The sequence below is a fragment of the Fringilla coelebs genome (genome assembly GCF_963513975.1).
Source record: "Fringilla coelebs genome assembly, chromosome: Z".
Lineage (NCBI taxonomy): Eukaryota > Metazoa > Chordata > Aves > Passeriformes > Fringillidae > Fringilla > Fringilla coelebs.
This window is the reverse complement of record NC_140031.1, coordinates 82,227,243-82,246,076: the sequence shown is the minus strand read 5'-3', so window position 1 is coordinate 82,246,076 and position 18,834 is coordinate 82,227,243. Positions and strand designations below refer to the sequence as shown.

Here is an 18,834-nt window from a genome sequence, read left to right as displayed (position 1 = left end):
CCGCGCGCCCTCAGCGCGCCCCGGCGCGGGCACGGCCGCCATTGGCTGGCGGCGCCGCGGGGCATCGCGATTGGTCAGCGCTGCCGGCGCGGGGCGGGACGGACGGGCGGACGCGGCTCTGATTGGCCGGCGCTGCGCAGGCGGAAGTGGCGGCGCGGGAGGTAGGTCGGGCGGCGCGCCCGGCGCGCGCCCGCACGGGCGGGACTGAGAGGCGCGCGGGGCGGGGGGGGGAGGGGCCGAGGGGCCGTGTCCCGGTGTGGGGATAACCGGGATAGCCGGGATCAGCCCTGCACTGACCCCGCACCGGCACTGAGGGGAGTGAGGGGAGGCCGTGTCCCAGTGTGGGGATAACCGGGATAACCGGGATCAGCCCTCCACTGAGCCCGCACCGGCACTGAGGGGAGTGAGGGGAGGCCGTGTCCCAGTGTGGGGATAACCGGGATAGCCGGCATCAGCCCTGCACTGACCCCGCACCGGCACTGAGGGGAGTGAGGGGAGGTCGTGTCCCGGTGTGGGGATAACCGGGATCAGCCCTGCACTGACCCCGCACCGGCACTGAGGGGAGTGAGGGGAGGTCGTGTCCCGGTGTGGGGATAGCCGGGATCAGCGGGGAGGCCGTGTCCCGGTGTGGGGATAACCGGGATAGCCGGGATCAGCCCTGCACTGACCCCGCACCGGGAGTGAGGGGAGGCCGTGTCCCGGTGTGGGGATAACCGGGATAGCCGGGATCAGCCCTGCACTGAGCCCGCACCGGCACTGAGGGGAGTGAGGGGAGGCCGTGTCCCGGTGTGGGGATAACCGGGATAGCCGGGATCAGCCCTGCACTGACCCCGCATCGGCACTGAGGGGAGTGAAGGGAGGCCGTGTCCCGGTGTGGGGATAACCGGGATAGCCGGGATCAGCCCTGCACTGACCCCGCACCGGCACTGAGGGGAGTGAGGGGAGGCCGTGTCCCGGTGTGGGGATAGCCGGGATCAGCCCTGCACTGACCCCGCACCGGCACTGAGGGGAGTGAGGGGAGGTCGTGTCCCGGTGTGGGGATAGCCGGGATAACCGGGATAGCCAGGATAACCGGGATCAATCCTTGACTGGCCCCGCACCAGCACTGAGGGCGCCTGGGGGACTCGTTCGTGTCTCGGTGTGGGGACAACCGGGACAACCGGGATCACGGGGGTCCGCCCTTCACGGACCCTGCGCCGGGCCGTGGGGGCCGCGTGTCTTTAGTGAGACGCAAAAAAAACCCACAAAAAAAAACCAAAAAACGAGAAAAGCCCCTGCAAACTAACAAAACCATACAAACCTCTCCACAACAATTGGTCCTTTTGGTGTGTTTTTTTTGGTTGGTTTTTTCCAGTTCTTTGTTACTCGGGCTCCCAGCATTGTAGCCTCGCCCTCGCGTCCCTGAAGTGTGAGCCACTGGCTACTGAAGCCTTAATAACATAAAAAACGCTTTAATAACATAATGAACGCCTTAATGAGGCTATTTCTTAATTAGGGCTCTCTTACTGTTATTTCGGTTGTTGTATAAGGATAGTCCTGATCTTCCTCTGGTCTATTGCATTTTGGCTCCTGTGCTACGTTGTTTCTCTTTGAGCTTTTCATCATCTTTTCTGTAGCTGCACCAGCCCAAGAATTTCCAACTTTTTTTTTCCCCTCCAGGAGGTTTTTTTTTTGTTTATTTTGTTTTGGTTTTTTTGTGGTTTTGTTTTTTGTTACAGAATAACCTTTGATGCTGTGAGAGCTCAGTAAAATGAAGAAGTCGTCACTGTAGAAGAGCTTCACAGTGATGACGCTGTGTTCAGGTGCCTGAGTGTTGCTGTCATAACAAACACCTGAATATTAGGAGGAACCTGTTCCTCCTCATAAACGTGGTTTTAAAAGCATCACCCCTTCACAAGGTGGTGGCTTGGTTTTGGGGTCTGTGTCATTCTGTGTGTTTCAGCACCAAAGTCGTGCCCTCTGCTGAGTGTGCAGACTTCCTTTGGTGAGGGTAAACAGATTTTTTTCTCTCTAAAATGACATTTTGAGGTAACATTTGACATGCCTTGTGCAGCTGCTGTGGGAGGCTGGGGGTTGATGTACGTGTATGAAATGCATTTATCCCATGGAATTGAGGCAGTGATTTACTGAAGCAGAGGACTTTAGGCTGAGTGAGATCTACACAGCCCACTTAAAATGCTGTTTGTCTTCTACAGAGCAGCTTCCTTAGCAGTAGTAGATTTGGTCACTGTAAATTGACAGATCTCTGTGAAATTGTGGTTTCAGATCCATAAACACCAAAATTTACCAAAATTTACTGGGATGTTACCAGCACGAGCAGGTTTAGAGTTTGAGGTGGGTTCTCTTGTTTGACTTTTTTCTGTCCTGTGGACTTCAGGCGCTGTGTTGATTCTGGATTTGCTCTGATTCTTCTCTCGACTGTTCAGTGGCTATAAAGGTTCTTTCAATTGCAGATTTATCCATCAGTTTAACAGGTAGTCAGCATCTTGCTGACTTATTTTCTCATATGTTCATACATCTTACTCCTGTTACTGAATTAAATTCACTGGATTGGTTTCTTTCCATCATGTGTCAAGGACTTGGATTTATAAAAAAATTTATTAAGTGCATAAAGACAACTCTAAACATAGCCTTATTACCTAGGATAGCTTCACTTTGAAGTGTTTGAAGGATGTTATATTGAAGTATGTTTGTAAAGAGAAATAAGTAGTTAGTATAATCACTGACTGGTTCAGCCTCTGATGGGCAACATAACTGAAGACTTTAAAGGCTGTAATACTTTTGAACTTTTTTTTATGCATGACAGAGATAGAAAGTAAAAACTGGGTTGTTTTGCCTGCTTGGACTCACTTCTGGATGCTCAATGCGAATTAGAAACTCAAATTGAAAATATTCTGTAAGGTCCAGGCAGACTCCAGCTGTCAGTCCTTGTTCCCAACATAGCCAAGCCTGATTTCAGGCGGTCATCTAGCTTCCTGTAGTGTAGTTTTGTTTGCAAACATGCACTTTTATGATAGATTTATTAAATTTTTTCCACTTTGATGGTTTATGGCAAGGTCCCACCCGAAACCCATTGCAGATTTTTGCAAAAAATGCTCTTTGTTTACCCGAGACATTTAATTTCCAAGTGATGTTTCCAACAGTCTCAGCTATTCAAAAGGGAATTTTTACTGATCATGTATTAAAATGATTTCAGGTGAACAATTTGCTGTGGTGGGAAAAATGCCATTTAAAGATTTTGTGGGACCCTTGGTGGCACAATTGAAAATATTGGTGCACCTAGCCTGGAAGTGTCTTCTGGGATACTGTGTGATAGGCGTGGGATATTGACTGGAATATCAGTTTTCAGATGGTGTTGTTCCAATTTCCCTTGTACTTTTTTCCCCTCCCAGTTAATATCTTGTCATGGAAAAGCAGCTCCAGGGAGCTGGGACAGCTTGGTTGGTGTTGTCTACAGGAATGGGTTGGGTAGGCACACTTGTCTGGTGAATATCAAAAAATAAATCACAATTTTAAACTATACTGATCTACATAGCAATAATCAGATATTTACATAAAAACTTAGGATGAATACTGGGGTTTTTTTGTTGCTGTTAGGTCCCTTAGGAGCAGTGTTCATAGTTGTAGCTGTGTTTCCTGGTGTTGAGAAATATTTTAGTGGTGAAAGGTTTTCATACTGCTCAGTGGAGTAAAGCATACCAAGGAATTTGTGTCTACAATTAAAGGTAAAAAACATTTAACCTCTAGGCTGTTCCCAGATGCAGGAAGAATTACCACAAAACAATGACAATTGCATGTGGAAGCCTTGGTTTTTATCTTCTGAGTGCCTTACCTTTCCTGAGGAGGAGGATTGGAGGAAATGGTTTTTAAAATATCACAGGTGGGTGACTGACATGACAGGTACATCCATATAAATAAGTTTTTGTGCTTAACACATCCATGTGTGTATATGAGGTGGAAAAAACATTTGAAAATAAGCTATAAATGCAGTCAGTTGGGTTTTTTTTGGAGAAATGCTGGTTTGAGTGACTGGCAAAAAGCTGATACTGCTTTTCTTTTCTTTGGCTTCTACGTGGTGCCCACATCTGTTATTCCCAAGATCTTCAAACACAGGCATGAATGCTTATAAACTTATTTGCATTTTTGCTACTGCTACAAATTTGCTCTGCTCTCAGCCTGGAGTAAAGAGGCGGTGGAACACGAGGGGTGTGCATTTTGCAGGCAAACCTGTTGTGGGTAGGTGGTGTTCTGTGTGCTGACAGTGGTAATTAGAGCGGGGTATTTTGTTTGCTAATGCCATTTTGAAGGGGAAAAAAACCCAAAAAACAAACCCAACAACAACCAAAAAACAAACCCCCATCTATATTTAGGTTTGGCTCCTCTTCATTTCTCTGCCTCTCACCCAGCAGAAGTGCACATGATATTTATTCACTGTGGTAGGATGATCACAATAGCTGTGAAATGCTTGGAGTTTGCAGCTGTTCTGAGCAGGAATGAACCTCATTCTTCATGTCAGGTGTGCTTTAGCCTGGTATTTTAACTATACATTTAACAGAAAGTTACTCCACAGGGTGATGCGTGGTGGGGAGTGTTCCTACTGCAGTGGGAATTCCTGCACCTTAAAATTTCTGCTTTTTGTGGCAGATTTCATGGATATACAACTGGTGGGCTGATGCAAAGGGTACACCATCACTTAGCAAGGTACTACAGATTGTGAAAACACTCGAGGTGAGGTGGCCTTGCTGCAGAAATAGTGATGCTGTGCCTGACACAGGTGACCTCAGTGCCTTTCTGACACAGACAATCCCTGCTGTTGGTGTGCAGCAACAGTGGATGGCTTGCAGTGCTCTGTTTTGACCAAAACCCACCCATTTCTGTACAGATGAGATAATGTAGGTGATTTTCTGTGCTGCATGTTGGCTCCATTAAAGCAGTATAGCAAATATTTGTGCTATGTGTTTGTGGGTGTGCTGTGGCCTTGCAGGGTCACTTGCTGTTTTGTGTCAATGCCTGTTTCTGATGTGCTCGTTATCTTGCAGTGCCACTTGAGGATGAGAAATTTTAATCCCTAACTCTTGTCACCTAGGGCTTAGCAGGAGGTGGAGAATGTTTTTCAGGGGTTTTGTTAGAGCTTGGGAGCCCCAGATGAAAAAGCAGCACACGTCCTTGAGTGAGTGGAACCTCCCAGAGCTGAGGGTCAGGTTTTCAAGGACTCAAAACCATTATCTGTTTCTTCAAGGTTAGTGGGATGCAGCTGTGATTTCTTCACTGTTACATTTGGCAGAAATGAAAAGTAGTGCTTGCTGATATTGTGGGGAATGCATAAAATCGTGCATAAATTCAGAACCAACATGAGTAAATTATCAAGATTCCAATTTAGACAGCTGTTGTAAAATAACATTAAATGGTTCTTGACATCACTTATTTTTCCACCAAAATGAATATTTTCTCTAGTTGTATCTCTGACTTGAGCTGTGTCCCTTTCCTGGGTTAGGAAACAATGGCCTTCATCTCCTGCTCTTTGTGTTCAATGTCTTGTGGATCTCAGTCTTCTCCACATCTTTTCCCTCTGTTTATAAGATAGAAAAAAGGGAAAGGTGGCAAAAACCTCCTGTGCATTTGAATATTATTCATAGAACATAGTATCAGATAGTGCAAATGGTAAGGACTGCTGTCCAAGATATGTCAGGGTACAGATAACTCACTGAATTATGTATGGTGCCTTGTTGACACAAGCTAAGGTGAAATTTAGGAGATAATTACTAAACAAATTACTGTTGTTTGCTAATCTAACACGGTCAAATCTGATCAACACAAAAGAGCATGTCTTACAGGAAAAGTTCAAATTGGAGAAAAATGATTTATTAAGTGTGTGCCTTGAGCAAGGGCCTCTCTCTGGTGCTACTGCTTTCTAAGGTGTACTGGTGATTGCACAAAACTTATTTTTTTATTAAATTGTCCCAATTTACAAAGCTTGGAAAAGCCTTGGAATATTTCTGCATCTGCTTTGCAGACTGTTATGTGGCTTTTCCGGGAAGGGATGTCCTCCAGCAGAGCAGACAGCTAGAGCACAGATTGTAAAATAAACAGAAAAAAAGGGAGACTGATCAGATGTGACTTTTAAGAGTGCAGAGACTGAGAACTTTTGTGCCCTTGATCTAGACATCAGCCAAATTGCTTGCTATCTTGGGACAGAAAAATTAATGGAACTAGAGGAAGAGTGAGGCTGTATATCCTATCACAGGCTGCATTTGTTGTTTCTTTTTTGTGTGTGGTTTTTTTATTTTTTTTTTTAATAAATGATTCAAATAATTATGAAAGGGATTGTTTGTTTACAGGTCTACAAAGGGGTCTCAGAGGCCACCCTTTTCAGTACAAAAGCTGGACAAGATAGAGAGAGCCTGGGGCTTTCCAAACGCTGTCAGCTGTGTCAGGCTTGGGGTGAAACCTCACAAAATCCTGGGGAGAGGTTTGTGCTGGCTGAGCCAAGTAGGGAAGCATCAGACTCTGGTGTGGAGGCTTATATTAAATTACTGCAGCTGAGAAAATTAACCTTAATTTTCAGAGCCCAGCACACAGCAGGCATGGACTGGGAGATGGGGCAGAAATGTTAATTTCTCTGAAAGCTGACATGGAGGATAATTATTTTAGGAAGCAAGAGTCAGGGAACTAGCATTCTTGTGTGTCTTGGAAATACAGTACTTGAGTAATGTTCTGTGATCTCTGAAGGCAATATTAGAGGGAAGGGTTTTTTTCCCTGTGCCTTGGTCAGAGAAGTCTATAGATTAAAAATGTGCCTTATAACTTAGAAATTTTTTACTTGTCTGTTGCAGGGACTTGTTTTATTAGCCCTGACTGTCCTAAAACCAGATTTTTTCCCTTTTCTTTAAGTAAAGAGGTAGAGGAGGAATTTTTAGTGTGTTGTCTTCATTTGAGGTTAATGTTTTGAGTTTGATACTTTTGAGGGTACAAAATAAATAGGGGCATTTGTAGCACTGAAAGAGAGGGAGATGCAATGGCAGGTTCTTTATCTAAAACTGCACTGGAACAGGTTGTTGGAGCTGTGGAGAGGTGGCTCCTGTGTTCAAAGGCTGTTTTTTTTATGCTCATGTACCTGCATTATTTCAGGGCCATTGTGTTTGCTCCCTGTTGTGTTTCAGGTACTAATGTGCCCCTGCAGTTGGCAGCCAGAAAAACAAAGGTGAAGTGCCCCCCAACAGAAACTGAGACCTGTTTTTAAAATATTTATCCCTTCTGTGCTGTTTCTGTGCCCCACTCCCCATGTTTTATGTTGTCATTAACTTACCTGGGAAAGCAACAATTTACCCTGAGACCTCTTGGTGCTTCATGTCTCTGCTTTGTTGTAATTTGAGTGTTAAGGTCTCCAACTTGTGTCTGACTGGTTCAGTGCCAAAGCAGTTATGTGCAGTATTTTACTAATGAGTTCTTAATTGCCCTCTCAGCTCAAGTCCCAGTAGCATTTTTGCACTGGTGTGCCCCTGCTGAGCCCTCCTCTCAGCCTGCAGGTTTCTTTTCACGCCTGTGCAAGTATTCTTTAGGAGCTGTAAGGGAACACCAATACTGAAAAGCTGCTTTCCTAGAGTAGACCCCCTGCTTGGCATCAAGTGTCTTGAGTAAGGGTTAAATTTTCCAGCAGGGTTTTGTTGTTCTGGGGTTTTTTTTCCCCAGTCCATAGCAAGAACTAAAACAAAGCCCAGAAAACCCCACATGAAAAGAGTAATGAAAATTGCTTAGAAAAGCAGTGAGCTGATGAGTCTTGAGAGGCTTTTTTTTTTTTTTTTTTTTTTTTTTACATACAGAACTTGTGATGCTGAAAGTAAAAGTGACTCCTGTGAAGCTCTTTGTGCCTTTTCCTCTTTTCAAATGTGATTTGTAGCACAAACCAGTAGATTTCTAAGTGCTGGCTGAGGGTCTAGAGTGAGTGGCTTCTGAATTTTGGGTGGAACTGTGTCCTTATTTCTTTTATCTGTTGGTTTTTTTTTTTCTTTTTTTTAAACAAATCTACTTGTTTGCTCAGAACTTGGTGAGGTTGTGGGATTTGTGTCCCATGTCTCCTCCTTGTTAAAATCTTGGCACATGCCATGATAGGGACTGGTGCTTCTGCCCTGCTTTGGCTTGTCAGATGTGGATTATCACAAAGCCTGAGCTAAACCCATGCTTCAACCTGTGCCCATGTGTGGAAAGAGCTGAAATTGATGCTCAATATATGTCTTTTTGCCTTATCTTCAAACTCAGCCTAATCCATCAGCAGAGTAATTACTGTTCAATGCCGAGTAATAAACATAGCTGGATAAAGAGCTGCAAAATTGAAATTTAGCTGCATTGAAAGTGAATGTCTCAGTTCCTTGTGAATTGTTCTTGTCTTGTGAATTATTTTTCTGTGAGGGTCATGCAAAGCAAAATGAATTGCAATTTTAAAATTAGTAAATTTAAGCTTTGTGAGCTCTTTGTTTTCGGAGAGTTCAGTGTTGCATTTTCTAATAGGTAAATAGAAATGGAAAGAAAAAACATAATAAAACCTCAGTTAAGTGTAGACTGGGTAATGCAGGAATTTTCTTCAAAGAAAATGCCTGAGGAAACGGTTTAGTAAGATAAAGCCATTTGGAGCCTAGGCCTATTTTTTATTATTAATTTGACAGGGACGGGAAATTAAAATAATCCATCTCTTTGAAAAGTCTTGGGTGTAGAGGTAGGAGGAGAGAAGCCTTCATATTTATACCTGCCCTTGTCCCAGTGGAGTGGCAACATTTGGTGAAACTTGTTTTTCCAGGTTACTGGGCTCAATTTTTCAAAACTCCTCAGAAAATCCTACATACAGAATTACATCCGTCCGTGTCTACCTGACACTGATTTCTTTGTTTCGCTTATCTTCGCGTCAGACTGGGTGCTCTTGCCTGTGGATCTCTTGTGGATTTGACAGTAGTAAATTTATTTGACTTTAAAAAGAACAGAAAAGGAGAGAAAGAGAAAAAAAACCAAAAAACATTTAGTGGAATCTGTTGCTCAGTGATGTTATGTCAGATATTTAGGGAAACACATCAGACTGAGTGGAATTGTATAGGTCTGTGTGGGGACTGAAAAATAGAAAACAAAGGAAATCTGTGCGACAGATTTGTATTGAATATCCTGATAATATTTAATCCTAAAGAAGGCAGTGTTTTGGAAAACAGATGATACCTCAGCCAGACTACATTGTTATCCAAATATACATCAAAAACACATATGTATTGGGGTATTTTTGCATGGACGAAGGGTAATTAAAACATGCTGCTTTTTCTTGTTTTTCTTCCCCCCAAAAATTTCCTCAACTTTACTATCCTCAAATGGATGATACTAAGGCACTGAAAACTGCAGAGATGCTTTTAAAAATATGACTAAGAGACTTGGAATTGCCAGATCTTTGTTCTTACTGACTGTATACATTGGGCTCAAAGGTTGTGTCTGGCACAACTTCCTTTCTCTGTTTTTTTTCTGCAAAACGCACAGCAATTTTAGTGCTGCCTTTTCAGAGAAATTATGTGGAAAAGGATATATATTTGGAATGTGCCTTTTTTTTTTTTTTTTTTTTTTTTTTTTTTTTTTTTTTGAGGAGAAAGTGAATTATTTTTCTTAATAAGTATCCTGTGGTTTTCAAGTGAAGGCACTGTGCTACCACTGGCTTTGGTAGGACCTTGGAAAGCCAGGGTGTCCTGCTGCCAAGATGCCGAGTTAGAATCATAAAGTATTTGTTGGGACTTGCATCTTCCAGAAGCAGCAGAGAAAGGGAGTCTGGGTCTCTGAGACACGCCTTGCTGACTTTTCATCCCAGATCTATCCTCTGCAGGCTGGGTTGGTTGTTGCCTTTGATCTTTGCTGCCTTCCACATGCACTTTTTAGTAAAACTCCACTACTAAAATTCACTTTTTCAAGAGGAAACATGACAGTTGCATTACTTATTTTTATTTTATTTTTTTGCAGGTTTATAACGTTCAGTTAGCGTAAACTGACTTATCTGTGCGTCTTGGCAAGTGAGGATTTGCTGTTAGTTTTGGGAAGAACTGTTACAAAAAGGGTGAGAAAAAAAGGGTCTGCCCCTTTTATAAATCTGTCTGCATACTCTCTTACTTGCTAGTATATACTAGTATAATTGCCCACTTTGGTGTTTATTTTAATACACTGAAGACCTTTTTTTTTTAACCTTATTATAGCTTAATGTAGATGGTTTTAAGTGAGCTTGGCAAGGCTGGATGCCTGCAGTGGGTAGTGGGTTAGGCCTGAGATTTCAAGAGGATGAAAGACACCAGGGTGGGCTTTGCCTCCAGGCTACAATTAAGATCAAGGCTTGTTAGTAAGATTCCTACTATAAAGGTTGTTGACTGTCTGCTTCCTTCTGTTTCTCCTCATTTTTCAGCTGGTGACTGTAGTAAATAAGCCTGACAAGGGTTGTTCCTTATCGTGGATTCCAGATCTTCTGTGGCAAATCTTCCATATCCTATTGTCCCCATGGAGCCTGACAAGCTCAGAACTAATTTGTTTTTGGTTTTTTGGTTTGGGGTTTCTCCTTTTTCTGGGGGGGACACACAATTGCACAAAAAGCATGTGCATGTTTCCAATCGTTCTGTGGCTGCCATGAAGCAGTGGGAAGGCAGCAGTGCAAATGTGAGCCATGTGAGCCTCGACTCTGCAGTTGGGCCCATGATCTCCTGATCAAATGTTTCCATGGAGCACTGAATTTCTTAAATGGCCCACTTACCCCTCTGCACAACGCGAGAAAATCATTGAGTCTCTTCCTCATATCCAAGTGCTAATTTTTGGTTCAGTTATCTCCGAGACAAAGTTGCATTATTGGCAAAGGTTTAACCTGTGTGCTTTTAATGCAGAGTAACGTCAAATAAAAAAGCAACTAAATATTAATCAGGGTGCCTGTAATACAAAAATGTTTTAGCCCCCTAAATTGCATTAGGGAACAAAGCTCTTTCTAATTTTTTTTCTTCCTTGACTTTCAGATTTTTCTGTAAGTTCCACATGAAGGTTATTGTTGAATCATTCTTCAATGTCAAACAAGTATTGTGGCCAGAGGAGTGGGAGGATTATTGTGAGATGGGACAGGAAAGATTCTGTGTTATTTATCTTCATGTTTGTTGTCCCAGTCATGTTCCTCCAAAAAGAAATGAAAAAAGAGGAAGTCTCTCTTGTATCAGTAGTAGTTCTAAGATTAATGGAGTGAGAGTTGAGGTTTTTGTCAGGTATTTTAATGTTCTTACTCCTGAAGTATTGGAGTTAATGGAATTTTAAATTAACACGAGAGAATATCAATTTGTATGAAATATATCACTGGAAATATGCATAAATATAGGCATTATCTTATTTCCTTCTGTTAGAAAATGTGGTAATAGCTAGTTTTAATCTTTAAAAGCAATCTTGAGCTTTTCTTGACTGGTTTTAAATCTCTAATTATCTACTTATGAGTTCATGTAGTATCTCCTGAATAGTACGTCTTCTCTGATTATGAATTTACTATTAACTTTCTTCTGATTATTAGGTTATGATCTATAGTCTGGGCAGTGTCAGAAGGAACCAAACTGCAGATTTTAATAGCAGTGTGTGGCCTTATATTCTGAACTCCCTGTGGATAGCTCCCATTTTTCCTCAGCGAGAAAGCACTTAGGTTAATTGCTCCATTTCAAAGACATAGTAGCTCTTTCTGGTCTGTAAGTAGCCTTCCAAGCATAGCTGCTGAATTTTGGAACACCTGCAGCCTGACCAATTTGGGGGAGAAAAAAAAAAAAAAGCCATTAGTCTGCATGGGGGAAAAAAAAGAAAAAAATGAAGTGCTGACGTTCAGAATATTATCAATGATGCTGTGTTGGAGCAGCCTGAAAGATTTGGCTTTTGGTCTATGCCTGGTGCTATCCAAAACAACATATAAAATTCTTTGTGGGCCCATTTTAAGAGTGTCTTGTTAATTCAGAAGGTCCTGTGTGCACTGTTTGTTCCGAGGGCAGAGGCACCAGCCAACAGCTGATTCCTCCTCAGAGGGAAACATTGCCTAATGGTGATCACAGGAGCCAAAGACCACGGGGACAAAGTGCTAAAGATAAACAGCTCAATCCCCGACTGTTCAAAGGCCTCAATAAAGCCTCTGATTTACACATTTGGGGTGGGACCCTGCTGTCCCCACCTGCAGGCTGGCCCTGGGGCCTGGCATGGAGAGGGGGCTGCTGCTGTGCCCCCCAGGGATGGAACACTGCCTTTCTGTGGCCCCAACCCCAAAACTTCTCCGCAGCTTTGCTTTGTCGGGGAAGGAAAAAGAACCCACTGCTCTTATTTTTGTGGAGGTGGTGAATGGGAAGAGCCCACAGGGGCTGGATGCTGAATGGCACTTGAGGGTGCTCCTGTGGTCTGATGGACTCAGAGGGGCTTCTTAGGCTGCCATAATGAGAGGCTGGTTCCAGTAATTTGGGTAGCAATACAAATATGGTCTATTTTTACGGAATGATTGTATTTTATTTTGTTTTGACAAGCTTCACCAACAGCTGGACTGTTAAATTGTGTCACTCCAAAAATTCAGGGGGCTGTTTTAACCTTTCTGAGCAGAAACACAGTTCCTGCCTTTCCACCCCAAAGATGTGAAAGTGAAAATAAGTCTCAAGATTTCATGTCTCCTTTATAATTTTATATTTCTTTCATAATGAAATTTTTCCCTGGCAGAAGTATTTGAACTGTGAAAGGTCACATAAGCTTGACATATCGGAAGCTGATGGGGTGATGACTTTAGTGAGTAGGTGGGGGCATTGGGGCAGGTTAGTTTGAGGAGATTGTTTTATTTAATCTCTTGAAATACAGAGCAATGCATCTTTTTTTGGAAATACAGTGCTGTACATCTGTTATTAAAATTTGCTTTTAGAATGAATAAAGTGCATTCAGTCACCTTATAGTGAATGAATAAGGAATGTGCCCTCATTTGCTGTCTGTATTTTTAATTTCTTTAGTGGTAACTGGTAGTTGTTAAATAAGAGGGAACTCCTTTGGTCTTTTTTACTGTATTCATGCATTTTCTGTGTGTGGCTTATCCATTTACCGAGCACTGCAGTCAACTCTTGTGTTCTCAGGACATAAAAGGGATGCGGGGAAAAGGGATTTGGATTTTTAGTTTGTTGTTGTAATTGTTTTGTTTTCACAAAAGCAGTAAGGTACAATATGACTGTTTGCAGTGATGTTTTTCTGTGCTGTGTAGGTCAGACTAATTTTCATGAAGGTGGTTTTCCCCTCCTCTTGAGGAGAAGTATATAATAGGCATTGTATACAGCCAGGAGTCCTTGAGCTTTTGCTGATGGGTTGGAAGGGTTGAGTGCTTTGGAGATGGAGTCTGGCTGAGCTCTGCTTACAGAGGCAGATCCTAAACGTGGAGTGATAAGTAATAAACTCTTTTCAAAAGGACAGTGACTACTTTGGGGGAGCTGAAAGCTGGGAGAAAAAGCATTTTCATTTTATGCATTCTTGGAAAATGCTTTTTTTCAGAGCTGTACAATAAAATGTGGAAAAGCAGGAAAACTATTTTCTGTTTGTTTTGATGTTCAGGGTATTATTATTGGTTGTGTCTCCTCGTTCTGTTGAGGTTGAGTTGTACCACAGGGGTATCAATAGTATTGTCTAAACAGAACTTTCATTTTTAGCTGTGCTACATCACTGTAATGAAATACTGATGTGTGCATGGGAAACCAGTATCACTGTATTGAATGAATTCAGTCTCAGGCCTTAGAGACCTTGTTAGTGCATCTTTAAATAAATAAACAGGCTTCTTTCCTCTGCTACTCTTGACCTCACTTTTTCTGACTCACACTTCATTTGCTTTATCGTTACATAAATAGAAAATGTAATTCTCTTGCTTTGTTTCTTGTTATAAAAAGTCTGGGTTGACAAGAAAGCCTCTAGTGCAGGTATTTTTCACTGAATGCTGCTCTACTTTGTGATAAAAATCACATAAAATAAGCAAAACCTTCCTGTTGAACTACACATATGCATCAGTACCTTATGTGCTGTCTGTGTGGCTTGTCTGCTACTGCTTTACAATCTTTAACTGTAATATTTTTAAAAACATTGTCTTTCAGAGGAGGATTTCTGTGAAAATATTTCAGTAAAGAGAGTATTTTTCCATAATTAACAAGAAGCAAAAGGGAATCTGGCAGGCGAAGGAGAGTGCATGCATGTGTGCTTGAGCATGCATTGTTGTGTTTCCTGCCCTGTGCTCATTACTGACCCATGGCAAGGCAGTTAGTGTCCCACAAATATTTAAAATGCCTTAATTTCTGGAGTCACTAATTGCAAAGGTGTTGTTCCAGCTGTCCACCCCCAAATATTTTTTTTTTTGTTCTTGCTTACAGGTGCACAGACATGCTGTAGATTTTCAGAAATGGCCAGCTGGTTGGTGATGGAACGACAAAACTATTTTTTCTTTTTTTTTTTTTTAACTGAGATTAATTTTTTAATTTATGTTTTGGTAACGTTTTAGTTTCTGTTGCATTTTTAGGGACTAGAAAGGTGGAGTATGACATCTGTAATAGTAAACACCATTGTGGTTTAGGGATGTGAATACTAAAGCTTTATGCTTGAAAACCAATGCTTAAATTCATATATTTTGCTGCTTTTGAATGCTATCCACTTGTCTGGGCAAGGGAGAGGCATTTTACTGGGTGCAGAGTTGAACAAGGGTTAGGAACAGTTCAGTCAACTGCAGTTAAAGCTGCTCCTCCTAAACTGAAAATGCCAATTTTTGGGGAAGCCAAGGTAGTTAAATCTGTACCTAGATTTATTTCTCAATGTCCAGCAGCAAAGAAAAAGCTTTTTTCTACTCCTGCTTGGAGAGCACTGTCCCTTCAGGGCCTGAACTGATCCTGGTCATGATTATTTACTGCTGCACTTCAGATGGAAACCTCCAAAGAGCATTTAATCCCTGCCCAAGCACCATTGTACTCAGTGCATGTAGTTTAAATTTAAATGCCTCATCTGGGTTTTTCTTCCTTTTATGTACTATTTTTAGTCTGTGAGTGACCATGTAGCCTTTTCTCAGTCACTTCACTTAGGTTATGTATAAACACATGGGATTCTTGACAAGATATTAAGTCAAGCACAGGTTGCTTTGCTATAGAGCAAAAATATTCCCTGTAACATCATATACTTTGTTCTCTGCAGAATCCAGTGCTTAAGATACTTCCTTTGGGTTGCTGGCATTTGCTTACACCCTCTGCTTTGCTGTGAAGCTTAGTAGCAGCTTTCACGTGGCAGTCTTCCAGATGTATATTGATTATTTTGAATTATGTTAAATATTCTGTAGTTTGGGTGATAGCAGGTAGTGAGTTAAAAACGGAGCCATGGGGAAGAGCTTGTGTGTAGTAATTTCCTGTCCTCCAGCTTCTTGACAGCTTCTTAATTTGAGACTATTCATATATGTTTAATTGTTGGCACTGAAACCTTACTTATAATCCAGTTCCTGTTTGCAAGTATCACCAGTTCTCTGACAAAGGGAATTTGGGGAGGAAGGTAGAATAAAATTACAAGCATACTTATATTTGTATATTCCCCACACCACAACCCCCAAGCTAGTTATGTAAAGCTGTTAATCACCCCAGTGGTTATAACAAGATTATCTTGCTTTTTAAACAGGTAGGAGAAGAAGATGGAGAAGACTTTGAACAGAATCCATCCCGTTTCTGATCCAGAAGCAACCTATTTTCTACAGGTGTCATGGGAAAAGGATTTAGGCACTGGCTTTGGTTTACTTCTTAGTGATTGTCAGTGTGCCTGGACGGGGACAGGTAATGGAAAGAAAAATACATTAATTTAAATCATTACTGCTCCTAATTGCTCCTTTGAAAACGCTTTCTAAGCTGTGTCCCACAGCTAATATGGAAATTCCATGGGTGTTGTGTCCCCAGTGATGGAAAAAGTGAGGTTCATGATCTTCTGGGATGTGGCCAGAGAGCTGTGAAATCTGGAGAGATTGTGTGAAAGCTAAAACTAACTTATTCAGCACATGGATATGCAATGTTTTGTTCTTTCTCAAGAATGTATAATTCTTGGAGTGATGCTGAAGTAACACTTCTCTGTCTTCTCCAGAATCTCGAACAAATGTCTGCGCAAGTTGCATTTGCAAATTGGAGCCCATAAAGCCTTTAATTGCAGATGTTTTTAAAATATTTTCATGGAATTTAAATAGCCAAAGGTAGCTGTATTTCATGGTGAAGTGAATTTTTGGGAAGGAAAAGGGACCATAAATTATCAGTAGGAAAAACTTAGCCTGTGGAATTTTTGCCCCTCTCTGAAACATCAGTAAGAGGATGGGTCTTTGCATATGTGCATGATTCTCTCATTCATGCCCAGTGGAAAAAGTCCTTGAGAAATGTCAAATACTTGATCAAAAGCCCTTCTCTCAGTAACAAAAATATTTCAAGGGAGGAGAGAATTAATTATTTTGAGCAAATTGTAGACAAAGCCATTTTCTGGACTGTCTGAATCATAAGTATCTATGTAGTTCCTTTCTTCCTTATTTCTCCTTACCCAGTGGATGTTGTTCCTCTTCAGTTCCTGCACAAGCCCAGCTTTCATATAGGTCCGAGATTAGATAAATGTAAATTAAAATCAGCACATAAACTAAATCTGCTCTTCCATATTCCTTTTAACATTTCAAACACTCCATTGATCAGGGCAAATACATGTATTCCAATCCTGAATCCTGGTAATGAAAGGTTTTTGTTTCTTGTCTTGACAAGACTAAAGTTGAGTTATTTTCAAAACAAAAAAAAAAAGGGTGTTAACACTGACAAATACTGTTTTTCCAGAGCTGAGCTCTGTCATAGTTCTCCATCCCACGTGGGACTAAAGAGAAGATTCTTCTCGATCTTAGGTGACTTCAAAATCCTCAGTTTAGAATTCACAAAAAGATGATTTTTATTTCTGCAAGTGAAGGCTGTGCCACTATGGCTGGGAGTATACAGAAAAAATAGGTGAACACAGTTCTCATTTTGTTGAGTTCCTGCATCTGGTAGAATGGAGGATAATGATTTCTCAAAACAGAGGGGCAGTCAAAGCAGGATGACCTCACTCCATTAACAAGGAAAGAAAGAAACCCACAATAGTTCTGCTGTGAGCATTGGGTGCTCATCCAAAGGAAGGTTTTTTTTCTGTTCTGGAAGAATCTGATCCCTTTCTAAGAAATTGTTACTGAATTCCTATTTCTATTCTTACTGAATTTCTGAATTCTTACTAAATTTCTTCTTTCCAGTCCCTTGAATAATTTCATTGGGGGTTGCTGCTGTTGTGCATGAGGCTTTCCTGCCGTACTGATCTGTGCTTTCATTCAACAAAACATTTTGGTCACTTTCTAAAGTTATTACATCATTTTTGAGGCTGCTTCCATTTTAAATTCAAAACCTGGAGGGAGGGAAAGCAATGGTCAGAACATTCTTGCTGTGGGAAATCCCTTTTCGGTTTCTCTTGCTGTGGATTATTTTCCTTGGCAAGACCTACCAGGGAGAGAGTGAGAGCTGCTGATGGAGTTGTCTTTTATGGGTTTTGTATGTTTAATGTGATGATGAAATGTGTTAGGAGTCCTGTTTAAGGAGAGAGGTGAAACAGTGAATATTGGAGGGGAGGAGAAGCACACAAATATGCAGTGTAATCTAGTGTTTTACCTTGGTATTGGGTTAAAGAAGTACATCTATGAGGATTTATGCATATCATATTTCCCTAATGATTGATCGGTTCTGCTGGTTTTAAATCATAAAGGAACACGCAGCATATACAGGGAAAAAAAAAAAAACCAACCAAAAACCAACAAACCCTCAGTGCTCTGTTGCAGTATTTAAGTGTCTTTCTTTTTATGACTTTCTTATTGTTATTAATAGTTTATCTTCCAGTATTGAAATCACTGTTCCAGACAAGCACTTCCTCTACAAATATTTCAAACTTACCTTTTTCTACTCCTTTTTGCCTCATGCTGTAAGGGATTCCACATTTCACTCTGTACTGTTTTGGCTGACTTTAGGCAACTAGAATTGTAGATCAGTAGCAATAAGGAAATAATTTTCAGATGGGGAGAAGAGGAGACAGAACTTCTGAAAACTCCAGGATTCTTGCTACAGTTCCACAAGTGGAAATGACACACCAATGTGTGTTCAAGGGAAGAATAATCTCCTAATATTTCATTGAATCACAGATTTACAGAATGCCTTGGGTTGGAAGGGACCTTAAAGGTCATCTAGTCAGTGTGTGTCTGTATGTACATACATTTTTAAAAAATAAATTATAAATATAAATATATATATATACTTAAGATATGTGTAGTAAATATATATATAATATGTGCACTATTTATATATATAGCAAATATATAGATACAGTATTTTATATATATTAATGTATATTAGCAGATGCTTTGTATGTAATGTATAATGCACATACTTGTTCCCACACATATGGATATTTATTCCTCACATGTCTTTTTCTGGTAGTGTCTGAAGCAGACATTTCTAGGGAGGCTGCTGACATAGAAATGGACAGAGAAAAATATGTGGAAGAGCTGAGGAAAGCACTGATAGCTGGAGAAAAGTTAGCTGGCAAATACAACTTTGTGATTTCAAGAGATGAGCAGAATAAGGCCTGTCACTTCTCCTATGAAAGGAACCTGAAAGACGGCTCTGTAAGTATATAAATGTTTAAATTTAACTGTTAAACCATGAGACTGAAATACATTTTTGTATTTTATTATGGTCTTTAAAATCAGATGTGTGATACTCACTCCAGATTGAATTAATGTTGTGAGCTCTTGCATGGGCC

General features: G+C 41.2%; 1 protein-coding gene across 6 annotated transcripts in view; it reads left to right on the top strand.

The window, feature by feature from the left end:
- Positions 1–140: 140 nt before the first annotated feature.
- Positions 141–18,834, top strand: part of XRCC4 (X-ray repair cross complementing 4) — a 144,019-nt gene continuing 125,325 nt past the window's right edge. For 4 of the 6 annotated variants that reach the window (XM_084225192.1, XM_084225191.1, XM_084225190.1 and 1 more), the window contains exons 1-3: positions 141–165; positions 15,668–15,815; positions 18,510–18,697. In XM_084225192.1, the coding sequence (XP_084081318.1) occupies positions 15,677–15,815; positions 18,510–18,697 (327 nt within the window). In that variant the 5' untranslated portion in view covers positions 141–165; positions 15,668–15,676. Of the gene's footprint in view, positions 166–3,743; positions 3,881–9,399; positions 10,073–15,663; positions 15,816–18,509; positions 18,698–18,834 lie in introns of those variants that run through there. The other 2 variants (XM_084225188.1, XM_084225189.1) reach the window with 2 other exon arrangements.